Consider the following 12,669-nt stretch of genomic DNA (forward strand, 5'->3'; position numbering starts at 1 on the left):
TGAGGACAGATAGAGCAATAATACGCCACCATTTACTGATAGGTAGGCAAACGAGTGATTTTGGGTGAGATTGCTCAATGACTAGGATTAACCAAATTCATAATATCCTCAAGCGTATTAACTCTAATTGTGTGGGTGGGTTGATAAGCCATTTTAATTTGTAAATGGATCTTTGAGCTCTAAGCATTGGTCTGTAGTTCAGCAGATAGTTAGATGTACTACTAATTATCTTCGGATGAGGAGCTTATATATTGTGTTGCGCATTAAAAGATTAACACTGCCGTCATTTTGAAAGCATCTGGTTTTATATAACATATCTTTAAAATCCATGTACTGTATAAGGTGCTGACAGCTGTTAAATCTGCAGCCACATCAATGGGTCTGCTAATATAAACATTTTAAGTGCAGTCAGCACATTTCATAGAGCAAGCCCTCGCCAAAAAAGAAGTGCAGATAAAAGTTGTCTCAATAAATCTTAAGGTGCCAGTAAGAGGGAGTGAATATATTCAAAACATGTCCTTTTTTGGTTTTATTTGTACGTCTGAAGTGGAACTGTATATGATTCACTATACAAACTTAGATGGTTTTAACTTTCTATTGATTTGAAATAGGGAGTAGGTGACCAAAACACACACACACACACACACACACAGGGTGACCCACTTTGTGGGAGTGGACCAGCCAAAAACTGTTTGCCCTATAGCCATTTATGGTTTTTGATAGAAGGGATGAATAAACATATGTAGAGATACACACAGATATACACATTAATGGAGCAGCAACAGAGGCCGTAAGTGAGGACAGCTGTGTAGCCAGATGTGCTTTAGAGTCCTGTGGTTATGAGCACCCATGCATTTTGTGTGTGTGTGTGTGTGCGTGCGTGCGAGCACGAAAAACTACTCGGCTCATTCTAAACTCTGAACGCAGGATTCGCCAGATGTTTGAATCCCACTGTTTATAGAGAGTATCTCTGTTTTCCTTTACGTCTGATGACATCAGCTCTTTTTGTCCATCTTCCTCTGCTAAAACTTTCTATCATTTCGGATTCATTGATATTTTCAGCATCTCAGCAGAGAAATTGTTGGATGGAGTGGCCATAGTTCAATAATCCATTGTTATCTCCCCTCGGCCACTTCATCTGGAAAGTGCCATGTCTCCTTAGAGCCACTAGGGAGCAGACTACTAGTCAATGCCTCAAAGTGGATAAATAATTGATGTTCTTACGAAGACATAAAGTGTAATGGACAGCAAATAAACACAGTACAAGCACTGTTCCCAGCAATGCCAAACGGCAACGGATATATTCCCAACAAGTTCAAATGAAAAAAAGACTGTGTGAGAAAGTGTGTACGCGTGCCGGTGTGCTTGCACGCACACACGTGTGTGTTTGTACTGTATATCTGTCTGTCTGATTATGGGAGTGGCTAATCCCAGGCAGGCATGAACTATCATACATGCTAAAACAGAGTCATATATATATATATATGTGTGTGTGTGTGTGTGTGTGTGCGCATGTGTGTGTTGAGGGAGCATATTGATTGGTAGGCATGTGTGCACCTATTCTGTCTGTGTCCAAAGGTCACATACGTCCCAGTGTCCAGTGGGAATAAGTCAAATACTCATGCTGGCATGCTGACACACACACACACTCAGCTGAACTGCTGCTCTGGCACATTTGGTGAAGGGGAAGCATTATTAGGTCACATTGCTTCGCCAAGGACACGTGTTCAGCTTTTCTCTGACACAAAGCACCTGCACGGGTCAGTTCACTCCTGTAAGAAGAGTCTGGCGGAGAAGTCACAATGTAAAAAGGAAAACGAGCCAAGAAATCCTCACTCGCTAAATGGAGACTGCCCCAGCCAGAGGCACATATTTATTCCACTCACTGTGAAACTACAAACAGAATATCCAGTGTCAGTTTCCATTTTCTTGTTCATACTGTTTGAATCAGTCAAGCACAAGGCAGTCTATTTTTTTCATTGACAAAATCCTTGAGCCAAAGGGAGATATTTACCTCTGCCAAGGATGTCATGTTTTCACCCTTGTCTGTTTAGCAGCAGGATTATACAGCACAGAAAGCATTTACACCAAACTTGGTGGATGGATGTGGTGTGCAATCCTGACGTTTTTAGCCCCCCAGAATTATGTGTGCTGAAGGTTGAGTGGAAATATTGAGCCAGTTTCTATATGTGCAACTGAGAGAAGCATATTCTACTAAACGTACTTTCATTTGCATCTATTTTCCACAAAAGTATAAACTTCTTCTACCAGTTACAATATGTGAAGACGTGTCTGCTCTTACTCCGCAATGCAAATATGTTAACATGAATGGAGAAGCCTGTATTAGCCAGAATTAAACCGTTCTTTTCAAATAACATTTTAATTAGTGGTCTGCCCACCGACAGTCCCCATCAAGCCCCCCTATTCCTAACAGACTTCATGTTCATGCTGCAACCTCTGCCCCCCCCCCCAATACATCTGTGTTCTACAGGCCTACTAAACTCCAGTTCAATACAGTAGAAGCACATCAAACTCAGAGGCAGCCTGTTTAAAGTCAATGCTTTCAATGCTGCAATACAATTTTTAATGATTTTAACAAAAACTGTTTAGTATAGAAAATAAAGGAAAATGAGGCGCAGCCATTATATGCTCACATAGCACATGAGTTGACCCCCAGTTGTAAATCAACTTAAACTTTTGGCTTCATGATCTGCCGCTTGCAAACCACTGTGCTAATGGAATTAAAAGTGATTATATGGACTATTCACAAAAAAATTTGAAAAAGGCAGTCATCCATATGAATTCATATCTGCTCTAAGCGGTCATTGTCTTTCAGTAATCTATCATCTTAATTGCCTCCAAAGTAAAAGAGCAATAAAGAATATGTGAACTCATTGATTCTGCTGATATGATCAATGAGGTAAAATAGGAAATATTCTTGTCTGTGTGTATCATTTGGTTTTTGACATGTTACCAGTGATTGATTAACAGCTTCAGATAAAATGATTATCACTATTCCTATAGGCGCTTTGTTTTTTTTCTCTTTTCAACAGCTGGCCAAATGATGTTTGGACAAATTACAGCATCCTTAAGATTTATGAGAACAATAACTCTGACAACACAGCATGAGGGTGATCAAAGATATGATTAAAGGCCTGGTGTTTCATGGGCAACCATGTTAATGAGCCTTACTGTCCAAATGCCACAGCAAATAACAGAGTAAGTTCATTTTGGAGCTCATGCTGCCGAGCAGACCTACCACTGGGAAACAGTACAGGGAGATAGTGGAAAAAAAACAACCCAAATGCTCAATATTTTTGAGACGCTTCATGAGACAGAAGGACAAGCAGAACAGTTTTGTTTTTACCTTGCTGGAATAAGGTCCAGGGATGAGCAGTTTCAGTGCTTGTCTTTTCAGCTCTGCGAGCCGAGCATTACAGTTCTCACACCATATCCCTCTTTCACTGCCAGGCGAACTTCCGCTGCCCGAGGCTGGTGATCCAGTACCAAAACCTGGGGAGCCACCTAGAGAGCCAGGTGATCCTGTCCCAATGCCCGGAGAGGTGGTCCCTGGGGATCCAGAGAAGGACCCTGGTGAAGAGATTCCTGAGCCTGGAGACGGAGTGCCTGTAGAGCTTGGCATGGAGCCTGCACCCTCTGGGGTGGGGCGTGTGCTGGACCGGGTGGTTTCTTCATAGGCCTTTCGGTACCATGTGTCAGGGAAAAAGGAGCCAGATTTGGTTGGTGAAGTGTCAGGCATCTGTAAAAATATTTCCAAAGGAAGAAATTATTCATGACTGCTCAATTCCCCATAAGGTTTGCAATCAGTGCATCGCTACTGTGCCTAATGGCTCAGTGATTTATGTTACAAATGTATGGAGCACTTACACGAATACTACTACAGGTTTTCTGTGATGACAACTCAAAAGTTTGTGAGAAATAGAAGCGTAATTGTAAAAAACTGGTTAAAACTGGCATAAAAGCTCATGAGGAGCTGAGGCTCATTGATTTGCATGGCACAGGACCTGCCTCGTGCATATTAACAGTCAAGCTATTGCCATTTTACCTCGAAAGCAAATTGCTGTATTCAGTGTGTTATAGATTTTTCTTAAATGTAACTATTCATCCAGTGTTGCTGTGTGTTTACTAAATATAAAACTCAAACTGAACTCAGAATATTAAAATATTAACATGACTCACAGCCTGTGAATCCATGCATACCTTAGAGCCGAGCAATCATACATTTCACAAACACAGGAGAGCCAAAGGGTAGAAAAGCAGTCTGAACTAGTTATTAAGTCAAATAGCCATTAAGTGACATCCCACAAACAGGAAGCAGATTAACACTCTCTGTGTTGGTTCAACAACGCAGCGTGAGGCAGTTAAAATACTGGATTCTAAATAGGATCAAATCTTATTTCATGTACAAACCACTGTTGTTTTTCTCTGCTCAGATAGCCACATGAGAGCATCAAACGAGCCACAAGGAGTTGAAAATAAGATATTTTGTGGCTGGGTAAATCCAGTCAGGGAAGAGAGACCAATTGATGTGGTGGGAGCTCTAAAGGTTGGGTACTGTAGCTCCTGTTATCCCCTCACAAGGGCTGTAATAAGGCAAAAATTGTCTCATAGGTGGGAATGTGCAATCATCTCCGAGTGAGGGGGCTTGTATAATGTGAGGCAGCTCTGCATTATAAATTAACACTAATAGGCAGAAGGAGTGACACAGGTGTGAATATAACTGCTCGGTTCTCACTCAGTAGTAATGAAGAGATGTGGGAGATCAATTATCAATCATCCTTCATGGCACTGTTGTGACACTGAGAGCAGCAATGGGCAAAATGTGATCTTCACAAAGCAATCAATCAGCAGCAAGAACACAAATGCCATGAGAGTTGGCACTTTAATGTTGGGGGGGGGGGGGGGGGGTGAAGTTGCTGCAGCAATGAATGCATGATAACTTCTCATGTTTACCAGGATTAGAGCTCCGGCAGCAGAGGTGTGTCCGCCCCTCTGCTCCAGGAATGAATAACCTACCCCATATTTCCTGCTCCTGCTGCTCACAGACCTCTCCTTGGTCCCCGACAGTGAAGTCATGTTGGAGGTGAGATGGGGGGTGGGGGGGGAGGTTGAGGGGTGGGGGTGAGGGGTGGAGGGGGGGGGGATAAAAACCCTCTGCTCCTGCGTCACATTCAAAAAGAGACCGGATCGATTTCAATTAAGCAGCCGCCCTGCAGTCCGCTGTGCCCAGTCTGGAACAGACCTCACTCCGCTTCCAGGTGCATGTGGAAAACCGGTTACATCCCCATTGCGTCGGCAGCAAACAAACAATCAGAAACAGGGGAAAAAAGAAAAATCTTCTGAAAAGAGCCCTCACAAAAACCTTACAGCAGACTCACACAGGTCGTGGATGGACACAGAATGGGGGTGTGAGCTCAGCAGCGCTCCGGACTGGCATCCCTCCGTCAGCTCTGTGTCGGAGGCTGCCCAGGTGAACTACAAATGAAAGCACCAAAATGAATAAATAAACCTGAGATTTAAAAAAAAAAAAAAAATCCTGTGCACGGCTCAGGTTTGTCTCCGAAAAAAAAAAAAAAAGAAAAACTTCAGGCGGAGATCTCGGTGCTGCAGCCTGTTTGTGGCTGTCCCACTGACTTCTCCAGGATCCGCACTGTGTTGGAGCCAGCAGTGGACTGAGACAGGAGAGGGGGGGCACATCTGGATGAGGGCGGGGCCTCCCTGCCTCTCATAGACAACCGGCCAATTCAGCGGCAGGTGAACTGCTGCCTGATTTAAGTTTTTACTCCAGGATGTCGTTGTTAGTCATCATTTACATCAATAGACAGAGAGGAACTATAATTAAAGGGAGACTTCCAGGACACCGAGGTCTCCACCGGCACACTAACCCGAACTTTTCCTGGATGGAATATCTTTTTATTTACATACTTTTAGCCTCTTTTTCCACATTTCTTTTAGACCTTTATGTCAAAATATAGTATTCAAATAATCAAGTGAGAAGGTTTGACTGCATTGATGAATTATGAGCCCAGAATTTATAAATTCTTCGGATCTCTTCCTACATTGATGTGGTGTATTAATAAGGTCAAACCCCTCTGGCCTGGAGATAAAGAAAAGCACAGAGTCATATCCTGTCAATAAAAAATCTCAGGTCCTTCATTTGTTAGGTCCTTCATTTGAAATATTAAGACCATGTGCTAAGCCAAATTGAAAAAGACATATTAAGGAAAACCTTTGGGGAAGAGTTTAAATCGGTATAAAGGTATCTTAACTTTCTACACTAATTCTTATTGGAGGAGAGTCCTCTGCATAAACTCACATTTGTGTCTTTAGGAAGACTTACTTAGTAATTGTGAGTAATACCCGAGTGGTAACACATTGCCCTCTGCTGGTGAATTAAAATTATTGCTGGAGTCACACAGCTGAGTGAATAAAAAACATGAAACTGCGATAAACAGGTTTATGGTTTGGCCTTTATGATGCCATTTCCAGATTATCCATATGAAACGTTCCCATTTGGAAAATATCAAATCAGAGAAGGCCTCAGGTGAGGTTTAACTCAGACTGACTGTTTCATATAACAACTTAATTTTATCCGATCCAATCCAATCCACGTTATTTATATAGCACCATTTTAAAACAAACACAAGGTTTCTAAAGTTGTGCACAGCAAGGTGAAATAACACAATGATAAACGCAATTGGATAAAATAAAATCGTATAAAATCAAATGAAATAAGATAAAAAAAAAAACATAAATACAATCACACAAAATAAAGACACTCAAATAAAAACAAATAATATGCCAAAACAAGTAATTTAAGCATATTTACACTTAAAGTGCTTTTTCACGGAAGCCATTTTGACAGGTCTAAGGTTGTGTTTTATGCATTGATGACTTCTTGTCTTTAATGTTCTACCTTTTGGAAACTATATTTCTACCACAAGCGTTTACAAGAAAATTCAAGGAATCCAACAATACAACATTTACATGAAACACTTATAATTCTCGATCCTGTATATCACGTGGAGGGGTTGTTAAAGAGTTAAGGGGGAACGAGGTTTTTTAAAAGCGTGCACCAGTTTTGAAAATCTGACAAATGTTTCGATCACGTTTAGATAACATCAAACTTGACACATTCTTGTCTTCTGATATTTGAATCTTAAAGCTATAAGATGTTTCCAGAGAGTCCCTTGGCAGAAGATGATGGACAAAGACAAAGACTTTAAGTTAGATGTGTGAGGCTGATGAGGCGCAGCTGCGCTCCGGGGCAGCAGGTGGCGCTACACGTTTTTGGAAATGTTTGACAATCGTCTCTCACAACAAAGTAGAAGGAGGGCTGTTCACTGAAACCGTGCGTGTGCAAGCTCTCGGTTTCATTATACACCTTTAGACAGTTTGTTGTAATTTAGGCTTATTTAGCCTGGCAGAAGGGGCTGGTTGTGGCGGTGAGTGATGCATTGAATGGCTGAACTTCCTAAATACAGGTTGCGGTGACACGAAACCTCGACCGAGAATCGTGCAAGTTCTTCGTGTCATTAATGTTGTCGTTTGTTTTGGGGGTTCGTGTTAACGCAGGACGTCTTTGGTGGATATAAATGACTGTGTTTGTGTTCACTGCTCGTTAGATGTGTGTGTGTTGTAACACGGAGCCTGTGAGCTAACAGCCTGTTAGTCTGAAGCTGTCATATCTGGGAAAAAGACTACCGTGTTAGCTTGCAGCTTTCGTTATCTCTCTCTCTCTCTCTCTCTCTCTCTCTTTTTTTAATTTCATTTCATTGCAAAAATATGAAAACCCTGACACTGGCTGTCAGATGTTAGCCTGTTGTTTGCATGCGTGTGATTGGTGAAAACTGAAGAGCATAAAACAAACAAACAAACCAACCAAGCTGTGGTTGACTGAGTGTCCCCTGCACTAGCGACTGTGCTGATGTGGACGTGGCTTTATATTGTTGTCTAAATAACAACAACAACAGTAATGGGCTTCCCTTTCTGTTGGAGGACATGTTTTAACCTTGTTTCCTCGGTAACAGTTTTTTTTATACACCTGATATCAGGTTTAGATGGTGCAGACAGATTCTCATGGTGAGCATGAAAATGATCAGAGAAAGTGAGGCCCAAATGTTGAATAATAAACGGTATCCTGTTTTCTGTCACACAGCTGCCAAACCACTTTGCCCTTCTGTCAGCGCCCCTGAAGACACACATCACCATTTTTTTTTTTTTTTTTTTTTTTTGACTGGACGTTTAGCCCAATGAGCTCAAGGGAAGTCTTTCTAGAAAGAAGACTACACCAACAATGAAAGGTAGCCTGGCGTTTAACTTTGTTGGTCACTTTCTTAATTGTGTAAGCCATTATAAAGCTTTTGGCTGTCCATTAAATCTGAATTAAAAGGAAGAAACTACAAATGACAGTAGAAACGCTGATCTTTCAGGTAGTCTTCGTAAAAAAAAGAAGGGGGCACCAAAGAAGACATCAACAAAGAAAGTCACCTCAGAAGTTTCGTCTTCATTCACAAAGGAATCAAACGCTTTGCCAGACTGTGATTCTGCTAAAGCTGGCCAGTCCTCAGCATGTTTCTTATCAAGTACTCCAAAGAGAGGGAGAAGACGAACAAGACAGACACAAGACAGCTACCAGACCACCACGCCGTTACGCAACTCCTCCACTGACAAGCTGTCCAGTATCTCATCAAAGACCCCACCTGGAACAAAACAGGCAGAGCCTGAATACACAGAAATCATCACTCGGTTAAAGGTGTTTCATAAAATATTTACAAATCAATATTGTATCTGCTTTTAGAGCCCAGGAATATTTTTTTAACTTGTACTGTGATTTTCAGTCATTATTTAACTCCTTTAACATCTGTTCTGTTATAGACACCAGCGATAGATTCACAAAGCTGCAAATCTCAAAACAAAAACAAGAAGGGTCATGTTTCCAAACCAAGACAGGCCAAAAAATGGGTGACGAAGGTGCAAACGCAAACCTGCACTAAAATCAGCAGTCCAAAAGCCAAGCGCCAGGCAGGCAAGAAGAGGAAAACTGACACAGGGGGCATGCAAAAAGACACCACACCTAAGTCATCAAAACGATTGAGACCAAGATTTGAACTGAAGAAGCCTGATGCAGAACAACAAGGTATTGTCTTCCAAGGATTCATCTCATACAGAGTCAACATAATGCTCTTTAAGAAATCCACTATCTACCGATAAGCTCACATTTTTAGATAAGGTTTGTGCTGTAATTCCATATTATTGCTTTTCCTCTATATCCTCTAACCCCCCAAGAAGATGAGTCCTTGTTGTCTTCAGATCTGTCAATAGAGCTGAGTCACGATGAGGAACGCCTGCCATCTTGCTCTCTTCAGGAAGAGGAGGAAAGTGATGAGGAAGAACTACCAAGCTTCCTGCTGCAAGTGGACAAAAGTAAGAAAGTCTACAGTGATTGAATTCAGATAACAGCAATGGAAACTAAATATGGAATGCTTTATCTGTACATACTGTTCTAAGTGGATGGTTTGTACTTTTGTCTTTCAGAGTCCCTGCCCATTACAGAGGGAGCATTTGTGTGGTGCAAATTTAGGAATTATCCATTTTGGCCTGCATTAGTGAGTGCAAATGGAGCAATCCAGTTTCTTTTAAACAGTTTCCCACATCCTGGCAAACAAAAACATCCCACATCAAAAAAGCGTGGACTAGTGAGCTTTGTTTACAATCCATATTACTTTTCATTGCAGGTAAAAAGTGTAAACCGTAAGCAGAAAAAAGCCAGCATCATATTCATTGACGACCCAATGATTCACCAAAAGAAAGGGTAAGAAATAAAATATATTTTCTCACACTGCTTGTAAATGCATTTTTAAAGAGGCTGTATCATTGGACTATTGGTTGTAAGGATCACTAGATCAAAGAGAGTACGCAACAATAGCTACTAAATATGTGATATTATACCTGACTGCCCACATTGGATGTTATAGAGTAAATATCGCAAACTTTTTTTTAATAGTATGTTTGTCTTGAAGGTTTTTTGTGGCTCTGAAAACCATGAAGCCTTTTGACTGTGCAGATGCTGATCAGCTGGTGGTAAGAATTATTAACAAATTCACCACTCACTCTTCTGAAAACAGGCTGGCTATTAATGTCTGTCATATTGTTTTTTTTTGTTGTTGTTGTTGTTGTTTGTTTTTCTACCATAGTGTAATGCCAAAGAAAACTATGGTACTGCAATTGTCTGGTCCTTGGAACTAATATCAGACTACAGAATACGCATTGGTGTGTACCATGAATTACATGAATTTCACATAATCCACGTCCTTCTGATACCACACACAGAATTATTACAAGTGTTAACTTTGTTTATGTCTTTGCAGCATGTGGCTCATTTTCGGGTTCTTTCATTGAGTACATTGCTCATGGCATAAGTAGGTATCATTGTATGATATTTGTTAACAAGATAGCACACAAGGGTGAGCTCCTGGAGTTCAGCCCCAGCTCCACATTGTACTGATGATGCTCTCCCCTGTTTGTTTGTTTGTTTTTTTTAAATATCCCAGGCTATCCTGTGAGGCGGATGTACCCACAGGCAGCCTCAGAGAGACTCACCATTACCAGTGATACGATGATAGAGGGCCTGTCTGACGATAAGGAGGACAGCCTCAGTGAACAGCAGGGAGAGATCAGCAAGAGTTCAAAGAGGCTGCTGCCCGACCGGACTCATGCCGCCCACAATCGCGCTAATGAAAAGCTTGTGCATTTCATTGTCAAACAGCGCATGGTGGAAGGACGCCTTCTGGTATGATTATTGAAGCCTCTTGTTTTACTGTATTTCTAATGTACTTCTTCATCAAGTTTGCAATTCAATTTACTTCCAAATCATCATATTTTGACATTACAAGACTAGTTATTATTTTGAATAGAAATAAAATGGATCTTAATGAACTATCATACTAAAGCAAGTACACACAGATGCAAAATTACTACATATATCCAGATGGCATGCAAGAATTTAAGATGGGGCCAATGTTTTTGGGTAAAACTGCTGTAATTTGTTTGTATGGAAAAAAAGAAGTATTGATTTGGAATGTTTTTGAAAGCTGTTAACAATTATACAGACTCCACTGGGGTAAATTATTGAAAAAAAAAATATATATGGCAGAGCTGGAAACCTCCTCAGTATAGGCCACTGTTAAAAACTAGATATATGTATGAATAAATATCTGGTGGTGGATCATTGATCTCCATTTAATCAGTCAACTTGCACGGACAACTAAATCCACCCTCACCATGTCACTATCATCACAGGCTGTGATCCACGGGAAGCAGCAGTCCAGATGGCTGCGCTCCTTTGTGAGGGCCAAACGGAGGCAGGTTGTGAACATATACCTGGAAGATGATCAGCAGTTGGACCAGGTCTACTCGTACCTAAATGATCTTTATGCAACAGCCATGAACACTGCTCCTGGCCCGACTATGGTGAAATCCTTAGAACGTGTGCCCTTTGTCCTGGATGTGCTTCTTCCTGAGGTGAGTTGAACTTTTCATCAGCGCCTCTCTGTGTTAATTTGCATCCAATTTGGCAATAGCCAGGAACAGAGACATTACATTTTCAGATTGCCCTTAGTATATCTTTCTGTCCAATTCTGATGAACACGTCAGTATTCCAAATTCATCCACTGCTTATTATATAATTTAAGACAAATTTCTAAAAGGCTATAATAGTGTGATGCCATTTTATATCTGAATGATCACTAACTAAAAATACATGCTGATAATTCTAGCTTCTGGTTTTCTTGTAGTTCATGGGGTTTCCTGCTTTGCTGTAGGTACAAAACTATTTTAAAGTGGGTATTATAACATTATTTTCTCTCTATAAAGGCCATCATATATGCTATAGCAGGTGTGGACAATGTCTCTCTGAAAAAGGCAGAAGAAAAGTACTTGAAAGGACGATGTATAAGCAACAGGCAAGAGTTTAATTAATTAAGCAATTGAAACAGTTTTTACATAAAAAGCTGAATGTGATCACTGATATTTATGCTTTTTTTTTTTTTTTTTTCAGAGAAAGACAGGAGTTTGACTTGATGATTGAACGTGAGATAAGGAAAAAAACTCAAAATCAGAAGATTGCACTTCACCATGAGTTAGAGAACTGAGTATTATAAAAATGTTTTCTGTTTTTGCTCTTTTCTTTGCCAAATGTTTTGTTCATAAATATTGTATTGTAGCTATATCAATTGTGCCTCACTATTTTTTAACATTGTACTTTTAAGGTTTTTAATTTTAAAAGCTGTTGAAAATGGCAATCAACAGAAGATTGCTTAATAATCTAAGGAGTAATTATGCTTTAGCTTTGGCTTTCATACAATAAAGAAATGCCAAAGAAAGAAGATCATTAATACAAGTCATCACTTCAACAGCATCATAACCACCAGGGTTCAAAATTGAGCCATTCTGGGCTCGATTTCATTGGTCCAATGGAATCTTTTCTCTTTTTCACTATTTGGGTTGCTTCTGTAGTTTTATCTCAGTCTACATTGACACAGAGAAGTGGAATCGGAAATGCTTTCTTAATCCCTAGATAAAATTTTGTTTTATTTACAAGCACTCCAGGGTAGAAACAGAAATATTACTAGAGCTATGTACATACTT

General features: G+C 40.4%; 2 protein-coding genes across 4 annotated transcripts in view; one reads left to right on the forward strand and one right to left on the reverse strand.

Moving 5' to 3' along the window:
* kif26ba (kinesin family member 26Ba) overlaps window positions 1-5,387 on the reverse strand; it is a 63,004-nt gene extending 57,617 nt beyond the window's left edge. Inside the window, exons 1-2 of the mRNA XM_029498634.1 lie at window positions 5,038-5,387; window positions 3,368-3,760 (exon numbers count right to left, since the gene is read on the reverse strand). Coding sequence (XP_029354494.1) covers window positions 3,368-3,760; window positions 5,038-5,097 — 453 coding nt within the window. The 5' untranslated portion in view covers window positions 5,098-5,387. The remainder of the gene's footprint in view (window positions 1-3,367; window positions 3,761-5,037) is intronic.
* Window positions 5,388-7,350: 1,963 nt separating this feature from the next.
* LOC115041296 (PWWP domain-containing DNA repair factor 3B-like) lies at window positions 7,351-12,651 on the forward strand. 3 transcript variants are annotated; one of them, XM_029498650.1, is made up of 14 exons: window positions 7,351-7,466; window positions 8,180-8,324; window positions 8,454-8,776; window positions 8,899-9,160; window positions 9,310-9,447; window positions 9,559-9,629; window positions 9,759-9,835; window positions 10,044-10,104; window positions 10,218-10,293; window positions 10,392-10,442; window positions 10,575-10,813; window positions 11,323-11,544; window positions 11,896-11,984; window positions 12,080-12,651. In XM_029498650.1, the coding sequence occupies exons 2-14, from the start codon at window positions 8,318-8,320 to the stop codon at window positions 12,171-12,173; spliced, it is 1,710 nt and encodes a 569-aa protein (XP_029354510.1). In that variant the 5' UTR covers window positions 7,351-7,466; window positions 8,180-8,317; the 3' UTR covers window positions 12,174-12,651. The 3 variants fall into 3 exon arrangements, with proteins under 3 accessions (XP_029354510.1, XP_029354511.1, XP_029354512.1); XM_029498651.1 differs by having other exon boundaries at window positions 9,313-9,447; XM_029498652.1 differs by having other exon boundaries at window positions 9,334-9,447.
* Window positions 12,652-12,669: the final 18 nt, after the last annotated feature.

Source organism: Echeneis naucrates, chromosome 3, assembly GCF_900963305.1.
Source record: "Echeneis naucrates chromosome 3, fEcheNa1.1, whole genome shotgun sequence".
NCBI classification, from domain to species: Eukaryota; Metazoa; Chordata; class Actinopteri; order Carangiformes; family Echeneidae; genus Echeneis; species Echeneis naucrates.